Source organism: Lipotes vexillifer, unplaced genomic scaffold, assembly GCF_000442215.2.
Source record: "Lipotes vexillifer unplaced genomic scaffold, Lipotes_vexillifer_v1.1 scaffold1114, whole genome shotgun sequence".
NCBI lineage: Eukaryota > Metazoa > Chordata > Mammalia > Artiodactyla > Lipotidae > Lipotes > Lipotes vexillifer.
In genome coordinates this window covers 1,260,763-1,270,819 of record NW_006779031.1, presented here as the reverse complement: position 1 = coordinate 1,270,819, position 10,057 = coordinate 1,260,763, and the positions used below count along the sequence as shown (strand labels likewise).

At 38.9% G+C, this 10,057-nt stretch overlaps 1 protein-coding gene across 2 annotated transcripts in view; it reads left to right on the top strand.

Moving 5' to 3' along the window:
• The first annotated feature begins 5,858 nt into the window (after nucleotides 1-5,858).
• The window catches only part of F9 (coagulation factor IX), a 29,870-nt gene continuing 25,671 nt past the window's right edge, over nucleotides 5,859-10,057 (top strand). Inside the window, exon 1 of one of the 2 annotated variants that reach the window (XM_007452073.1) lies at nucleotides 5,859-5,966. In XM_007452073.1, the coding sequence (XP_007452135.1) occupies nucleotides 5,879-5,966 (88 nt within the window). In that variant the 5' untranslated portion in view covers nucleotides 5,859-5,878. The remainder of the gene's footprint in view (nucleotides 5,967-10,057) is intronic. The other variant, XM_007452074.1, reaches the window with a different exon arrangement.

Below are 10,057 nucleotides of genomic sequence, written 5' to 3'. Positions count from 1 at the left end.
ATATATATATATATATATATATATATATATATATATATATATATATATATAAAAGAATATTTTTTTGACCTAGGGGCAGGGAAATATTTCTCAAAAAAAACTTTAGAAACACAGATTATAAAAGAAAAAACTGATGAATTTAATAAATTCAAATCGAGGATGTCTATTCAACAAAGTATAAGAAAATCACAAAGTTAGTTGACATATGACAGAATGGGAAACATTAATTATTTACAATGTCTAAAACTGATAATGGATTAATATCTAGAATATTCAAGGAAAGCCTTCAAATTAACAACGCCAGAAGAAAAATGGGCAATGGTCATAAGCAGGCAATTCATAAAAGGGGAAATTCAGAAGTCTGAAAAGTATACAGACATGTTCTAACTCATAACAATAAGGCAAACATCAATTAAAACAACATAGCACTTTAACTCTTTTAAATTATTAAAAATTATAAAGGGTATCCAATTCCAAGAATTGGCATGAATGTGCAAATACAGAAATCTATACGCACTGCTGGTGGGAGTGTAGACTGGTGCAGCCAACCTGGAGAACAATCTGTCGGTGCTTAGACAAATCAGGAATAGGAATACCCTAAGACCCAGACATTCTGCTCCTGAACATATATCCTAAGTAAATTACCACATTATTCCATAAGGGTACTCAAAAGAAGGTGTCCACTGTGGCAACATCTGTGGAATCAGAGTGTTTTAAGCAATCTAGATGTCAATCACTGGGAGAAAAGCTAGGAAAAAATGTGGTACATATACACCAGGCAGCAGTTAGAAAAGCATTAGACTAGATGTGTGCATAGCAATAAAAATGGATCTTAAAATGATGGGTTGGAATTTAAAAATTAAAGAAACACAAAATATATAATATACTCCCATTCATATAAATTAAAACGTATGCAAACTGAATAGAATAGAGAGTTCAGCAATAAACTCACATGTACAGAGCCAACTGATTTCTGACAAAGGTAGCAAGGTAATACGATGGGGAAAGAATACTCTTATCAATCAACAGTGCTGGAAAAATCCATATTCATACAGAACAAAAAATTAACCTCAAATATTAACCTCACTTCATATACAAGATTTATCCAAGATATATCACAGATTAAAACATAAAAGCTAAAACTATAAAGCTTTTATAATCTCAAATTAGTGTTCTCAAGACGGTATTTGTTTACCCTCCCAGAGGTACCAACAGTTCAAACAGAACTTCAAGAAGAAAGCAATGCTTAGCACAAACGAAAACACTAACGATGGAGTGTTAGTTTTCTACTGTCACATAACAAATTTCCACAACCACAGTGGCTTAAAACAATACCCATTTATTATGTCTCAGTTTGGTAAACAGAAGAGCAAGTGATCTCAAGTGAGATCTCAGCTTAGTGTCTCCCAAGGCTGAGGTCAAGATATCAGCCAGCTAGGCTCCTATCTGGGGGCTCTGGGGAATAACCCACTTTCAGACTCATTAAGGTTGATGATAGGATTAAATCCCATTTGGCTATAGGTCTGAAATCTTTGATTTCTTGCTGGCTCTCAGCCAGGAATGGCTCTCAGCCTCTAGAGACCCCTCTTTCCACATGCCCCACCACCTCCCATGCAACTTCAAAGCCACCAATGCTTCATCAAACCTGTCATGTACTTTGAACATCTCTGACTTCTCCTTTTGCTATCAGTTGGAGAAAACTCTCTGTTTTTAAAGGATATGCCTGACAGGCCCACCCAGATAGTCTCCATATCATAATATCAACTGACTTGGAACTTTAATTACCAAAATAATCCCACAAAGGATCTAAAAGTTAAATTGGAATTGGAATCACAGCCCAGAAAAATAGGCCAGGACCTGTGTGATAGGTCTAACAGAGTGACTGCCTGCTAAATAGGACCCAGAGTCTACTAACATAATAGACAAAATGTCCAGAATACAACTGAAAACCACTCATCATGCTAAGAACCAAAAAAATCACAATTTGAATGAGAAAAGATGATCAAGCGACACTAATGCTGAAATGAATCAGATGTTGGAATTATCTGAGAGGGATATTAAAGCTGGCATCATAAAAATGTTTCAATAATCAGTTACAGATTATCTCAGAAAAAATTTAAAAAGTAGAAAACCTCTGCAAAAATGTGAAAGCTATTTTTTAAAAAAGAAGAAAATGGAATATATAAAGCTGAAAAGAATAACTTTAAAAAAAAACCTCTCTGGAGAGGCTCAATAGCAGAGTGGAGATGACAGAAGATAACTCAGTAAGCTTAAAAGTAGAACTCAACAGAAATCACCAAACAATAGTGAATTCACAGAATTTACTTAATACGAGAGAAAATAGACTAATATAAATGAAGAGACTCAGAGACCTGTGGGACAATAAAATACATGCAACACTGGTGTCATTAGAATCCCAGACGGAGAGGAAAAAGAAAGTGGGGCCAAAGATATAATAGCTGAAAATTTCCCAATTTTGGCAAAACACACAAATTTACAGATTCAAGAAGCTGAGTGAACCCCGATCAGTATAATGCCAAAGGAATCCATGCCAAAGCACATCATAACTAAACGTGTGAAAAGTAAAGACAAAGAAAAAAAACTTGACAGCTGCCAGAGAAATCTGACACAATACCTGTAGAGGAGGACCAATTTGAATGACAGATTTCTCATCTGAAAACATGGAGGCCAGAAGGAAGTGGTACATTTTTCAAGTACTGGGGGGAAAAAAACATTCCAATACAAATTCTATATCCAGTAAAACTATCCTTCAAGCATGAATGGGAAACAGAGGCATTTTCAGACCTATCTTAAAAGAATGGCTAAGGGACGTTCTTCAATGAGAAGCAAATGATGAAAGAATTGGATAGGAAGATCTAGCAAATCAAAGAGAACAATATGGATATATTCATTAGACTATCCTTCTCCTCATGAGTTTTATAAATGATATTTGATAATTAAAACAAAAAATAGCACTACCTGGTTATCACAACAATGATATTTAAAAGTGGAGAAGGTTAATGGACCAAAATCAAAGTAAGGCTTCATATCTCACTTGAAGTGTTAAAATACTGATACCAGTAGACTGTGACAGGTCACATGTGTATATTGTAAAACCCAGAGCAAAAGCTACAATAATTATACAATAAGATACACTTTTTAAAAAACCCTATAAATAAATCAAGATGGAATTCTAAAAATTTTTTCAAGTAACCCACCAACAGGCATGTAAAGAGAACAGAGAAATGAGAACAAGAGGAGGGAAAAAGAAACAAATAATAAAATGGCAGACTCTTATAAAGCAGAAACTAAGACACCATTGTAAAGCAATTATACTCCAATAAAGATGTTAAAAAAATGGCAGACTAAACCACTAACATATTAATAGTTATCTTCAATATAAATGGTCTAAATACATACCTATCAGAATGTCTAAAATAAAAAATAGTGATAACACCAAACACTTGCAAGGATGCAGAGAAACTAGACCACTCAGCCATTGCGGTCGGAATGTAAAGTGGTACAGCCGTCTTGGAATATAGTTTGGCAGTTTATTTAAAAACCAAATATTCAACTCTCACATGACCCAGAAACTGCATTCCTGTGTATTTATCCCAGAGAAATTAAAAAGTTACATCCACATAGAAACCTGTACATGAATGTTGAAAGCACATTATTGCAATAGCAAAAAATTGGAAACAATCAAAATGTCCCTCAGTAAGTGAATAGTTAAACAAACTGGCATATCCATACTCCTCAGCGATAAAAAGCAACTACTAAAACATGCGGCAATCTAGATAGATCTCAAAGGCATTGTGCTGAATGAAGAGAGCCAATCTCAAAAGGTCACATACTCTATGATTCCATTTATACCACATTCTCACTATAGAGACCGAAAACTGATCAGTAGTGCCAGGGGCTAGGAATAATTGGAAGGAGGGGGAGGGGTGTGATTATAAAAGAGCAGCACAAGGGAGACCTTTGTGGTGACATAATTGTTAATTATAATTGTTCTGTATATTAATTATAGTGGTGGTCACATAAATCTATGCATGTGATAAAATCACTCAGAATTATACACATACAACAGACCAATGTCCACTACCTGGTTTTGATATTATATTACTATATTTATGTAAGATATAAACATTGCAAAAGGTATATGGTATCTGTATTGTTTTTGCAATTTCCCATAACTGTAATTATTTTAAAACAAAATTTTGAAAAATAAGATCCAAGAATTTTCCTGATTTTAATGCCACAGATCCAAGAATCTCAATGAACCCCAAGAATACCTTGGCTCATTGTAGTCCAACTGCTGAAAAGAAATGATAAGAATATTCACTGCCTTCTCATCAGAAACAATGCATGCCAGAAGGCAACAGGATGACTTCTTTAATGTGCCGAAAGAAAAAAAAAATGTCAACCTAGAATTGTATATACAGCCAAATTACTTTTTTTAAATGAAGGTAAAATGGAGACATTTTCAAATAAACAAAAGTTGAGAAAATTCATCAAAAGATTACCTACGCTATCAAAATTATTAAAGAAAATTCTTCACAATAATGAAAAACTGTAACAGACTGAAATTTGGGTCCTCACAAAGAAATGAAGAATATGTGACTAAATATAAAATATCTTTCCCCATTTTTAAATTTCTTTGAAAGACTGTTGACTGCTTGAGGCAGAATAAGGTAATATAGGGTTTACTGGGAGATCAAGATGGACATATATACACTACCATGCATAAAACAGATAGCTAGGGGCTTCCCTGGTGGCGCAGTGGTTGAGAGTCCGCCTGCCGATGCAGGGGACACGGGTTCGTGCCCCGGTCCGGGAGGATCCCACGTGCCGCGGAGCGGCTGGGCCCGTGAGCCATGGCCGCTGGGCCTGCGCGTCCGGAGCCTGTGCTCCGCAACGGGAGAGGCCACAACAGTGAGAGGCCCACGTACCGCAAAAAAAAAAAAAAAAAAAAAAAGATAGCTAGTGGGAACATGCTATAAAGCACAGGAAGCTCAGCTCGGTGCTCTGTGACAACCTAGATGGGTGGGATGGGAGGGGGAGGTCCAAGAGGCAGGGGGTATAGGTATACATATAGCTGATTCACTTCACTGTACAGCAGAAACTAACACAACACTGTAAAGCAATCATACTCCAATAAAAATTATTTTTAAATTTAGAAATAAAATGTATCACAACAACAGCACAAAGAATGGTAGGTAAATGTTGGTATACTATTATGAGTTTTTTATATTACATGTGAAGTGGTATATCAATATGAACTACTACATAATAATATAACATTTATTTTCTATACATAAGTATACATGCATATACATACACTCATACATACATGTGTTCTGAGACAGGGCCCATATGTTTCACCATATGGGTACACAGCACAACAAAGTTTATAAGCTCCTTGTTATGAGGAGGAACATAAAGGATCCACCAGGTGACTCAAGAGATATCAGCAGTGGAGACGTTTTAAGGTGGGTGACAAAATGACTTCATTCTCTCCACCTCTTTACCTTTCAACTATAAGACATTAATGCTCCCTGACAAGGATAAGATGGATCCTATGATGAATTTTGCTGCCACAGCAACTGCAGCCACATTATACCTCCCCCTATTCTAATGATGGGTCACTTCCTGTTTCAGCCTCAGATCAGCCACAGTGACAGAAGTCCATGGAATCAGAGGTGAAGTTTAACAATGGCCACTGCCTCCTCTCTTCATTTAATCCAAGAGGACATCAGAAACAGCCCAAAGACCCACTGAGGGAGATGGACATTGTTTCCCAGAAGTAAATACAGCTCAGCTTGTACTTTGGAACAATTGTCAACCTTGCTACTTGCACAATCTACTAGCAAAGGTTATGCGGTGCCTGAACATGATCATGGCAGAGTCACCGGGCCTCGTCACCATCTGCCTTTTAGGATATCTACTCAGTGCTGAATGTACAGGTTTGTTTCCTTTATAAAGATATATTCAATGTGCTTGGCTTTTAGATATAGAAACGTCAGGGGCTGTCTTCTTCATTAAATAATGATTACAGGATTTGACCACAATGTTTAAGATTCTACTAGTTAGCATGTAGGTTGGTGAGTACTAGTTCTCTGGTGCTGGTTCTTCCTCATTTTTAAAACTAAATAGATTTACAATGTTTATAGTACATTTTTTTTAATGGACACTGTTGGCCTTATGATTTGACAATGTTAATTCCTTAGAAAAGTCATCTCCTTGGTTAAAAAAATAAATAAAAGGGGGAAATGTTTTAACAAGGAAACAGCCGAATGTGGAGAAAAAATGAACTGTCATTTTGTGGGTTTTTAACTCATTAATTTGAAATCAAAATGGGAAACATTAAAGCAAAAACAATGGTTTTATTTACACACAAAGTTTGATTTTAAGACATGATGTGATTCAAAATTTTAGAACTATTTAATGAGTCATGCCTCTAGTTTTTAGTCTATAAAATTATATACCTTCAATTGAAAGTTTTAGTTAAAATACAAACCTTTCATTAATAAGTTGTTATTTATCACTGAAGTTTTCCATGGGGGAGGAAGAAATTACTTTGTCTGATTCTAAACATCTCGGAGTTAATACGGGGGAAACTCAATACTCACTTAAGCTCTTAGGACAGCAAAGCAAGTCCAAGAATTGATGTCGAGTAGGAGCTTAGTTAAAGCAATTTACATCACTTGTTTTTTTTCCACAGCTTTGTGACTTTATGCATTCCCCAAAGGCAGGCACATAGGGAAGAAATTACCCCATTTAGACAAACAGCATGTTCTCACAGGAAGCATTTATCACACTTACTTGTCAACCTATTATGATCAAATCTAGTAGCTGACAGTGGAGGATCAGGGGTGCCAACCCTAAGCATCCCCAGAAAGCAGACTGGCCCGAGGTTCCCACTCCAGACATGATGTCACACTGAAATGCAGAAATAATGGTGCGAGAATGCAGAGGTTAAATCAAGCCAGCAAACTGGCTAGAGTCAAGCAATAAAGAAATTCAGCGTGAACACTCACAAAGTAGGACAGAATGCTAAGTCTCTGCATACATCTCATCAGTGTGAAATCTAGGAGGACAAAGGATCCAAACCCTTCCTTCAAGATAATGCTGAGATGATGGAGGTTTTAAGAGGACTGCTGCCCCCTTGAAGACCTCAGATGTAGGAAAAAGGATAGATTCAGAGAAAAAAAGGACTAGGATTTCAGAGCTTGGGAAATAATGACTAGAAGAGATAAGCCCAAAGGGAGGTTAAATATATGACCCTCAGACAATGGTGAGGAGAAAGGCAGTGTGATTCCGGAGTCACCTTAGTCAGAGATAATAGGTCCCTGAGCAGAGCAGCAAGGGGCCTTCCCAAAGGACGGACAGTGTTAATGCAGTGCTCTCCACTACCGTTGAACCACCACTGGCTTCTAAAAGCAGTTTCTATGAATGATTTTCGGAGATGTTGCATTTTCATGGCTGCTGCCCTTAGATATTATTGTATCAATTTAGAATTCTGAAATCAAATGTGTTCCATAAAACCAATTCAGTTTTGTAAAGCATATGGACCCAACCTGCCTTTCATTTAGAATGAATGAATGAAATAAATGAAAGACAGCTTCAGTCCACACGCTTTACAAAACTTTACAAAACTAGGTGACTACTACAGTGCCAGGTACTGTGGCAAGGTACTAGGGGCTTGGGGATAAACCAGATTCCCTCTTTGACCTAAAGCACCATGAGGTCAGCTGAGAGATTTCAATATAACATGAGGAGATGTATACCAGCTGCTAAAGGGGCACAGAGAAAGGAACACATTAACTGGGGAGACACTGACAGAGAGACCATATTTTGAGCTGGGTCTTAAAAAATAAGTAGGTACACTCTCCTTAAATGACTGATCTAGGTCATCCTATGAAGAGAGGATCACTCACGTGCAGAGATCCAGATCCATAAAGAACGTGAGGTCTCTCAGGAACTAAGTATGTTTTCAATATTGAATATGACAGGTGAGGCAGGGTCAGGTCATCAGATAAGGAAGGCCCTAAATTAAGGAGTTTGGACAACAGAATGCAATGCGGAGTCATCAGAAGTGTAAACATGAATACCACTGATGGCTGACTCAGGCTGCTCGGCCTGGCAACATTCTCATGCACTGTGTGAGGAAGGGGCGGCCAGACAAGGGGAGACCAGTCTTGAGGCTACTGCAATCACCCAGGGAAGGCATGAGGGCCTGAACCTGGACATTAGCTGTACAGACAGAGAAGAGGGAATGGAATGCAAGTGACACTGAGGAAGTAGAAATGATATGACTTAACCACCTCGGTATGGAAGGGGAACAGGTTTAGAGGAAGTGGAAAGACCATGTCTTGAGCATTTAGGATACAGCACGGCGCCTAAGAGCATCGACTGTGCGGTCTGACCGCCAATGTCTAAATTCTGGCTCTGACACTTTAATATATCACTTGGGGCAAATCACTTAACCTCTCTGAACCTCCGTTTTTTTGATTTACGAAAATGAGACGACAGCACCTCTCTCATGGGACTGCCGTGAGAAGGGAATGAAATAATGGATGCAAAGCATCAAGCACATTGTCCAGCACATCAGAAGCATTAAATAAACATCAGCTCTTATCAGCCACATGACGATGGACAGTTACAAAGTTGGAAAGACAATCTGGAATTCCGAAGATATATCTGACTAGAGATGGATATTCGGAACTCACTGTCGTATAGACAGTAGTTACAACCACGTGTGTGAGGATCCAGGGAGTGAGCATGGATCTTGTGGCACCTAGTACAGTGCCTGGCAGTAGTGAGTGCTCAGAAAATTGTGTTGAGTCAGGGCTGGACCAGGGTGAGGCAAGCAGGGCATAAACATACTTGCACACACTGAGAGAGAGTGACTCCGTAGATTCTGTGCCCTAGGGGCCTTGTTTACCTCACCCAAGTCCCGGCCCTAGCAAGGATGTATGGAGTGAAGAGGGACAAGGCTGAAGCTGGAGGCTGGAGCCTGGGAGGACTCTGAACATATAAGGGGCAAAAGCAGAAGAAGGGGAATGAATGGATGCAAGTGGTGGATGAATAACAAGAATCAGAGCGAAGAGGAGAACCAGGAGAGAGTGATTTCATGAAAATTGCACCCTGAAGAGGGAAAGATCAACAATTAGAAATGTTTCAGAGCAGGCAGGAAATATAGAAGCTCAAAATTACTCTTTAGGAGGTCATTGCTAATCCTGACAGTAGTCGTTTCATTACATGGATGGCGGTAAAGAAGAGAAAGAGCCACAGAAAAGTGCATTAAATAAAAAGGGAATTGAGAAAATTAGGGAGGCAGACCAGACAGAGGAGTAGAAAGGAAGAGAGAAAACCAACATACACCAGCCTGTACACATCATCTCACTGATCCTGTCAGCAACGCTGGGAGGTAGACAGTCTGATGATAGTACTGTTATACCCATTTAAACTTGACAAAGTTAAGCTGCAGAAATTATGTGACCTGCCTGAGGTCTCATTGCCAAGAGTTGGTAGACATGTGATTCAAATCCAGGTGTGTCTGCTCTGACTCCAAACCCCTATTTTTCCACTAGACCGCACTGTAAATGGATACAGACACAGATGCTACTGGAGGAGCACCCAGGGCCAAGCACATGAACTGGCAAGCAGAGAGGAGGGCCTGGTGGAGGCTGGGAGGTGTCGATATGCCATGGCACCCATTTGCAGCTTGTGGCTTTCTCCCAGGGCACCTGGCTGCCTGGGAAGGGAAGGAAGAGGCAGCTGGTGGCACTGACCTAGTGGTTGGGATTGCGGGGTATTGCAGCACTGAAGAAGGGGTGAAGGGAACTGAGAAGGTTGGCAAGGGAAGAGTTGAAGAGAAAAAGTCTAAGCTAAATTCAGGGAAAAAGCAAAGCCCAAGGGGACTTGAAGAGCAAGAGAAAAGTGAGACGCGGTCAAGGGACTAGAAGGCTCCATAAAGCAAACAGCTGCAATGGAAATAAGGAACTTCGGTTTGTTTCTTTTCCTTTTTTTTTTTTTTTTTTTGGCGCTAATG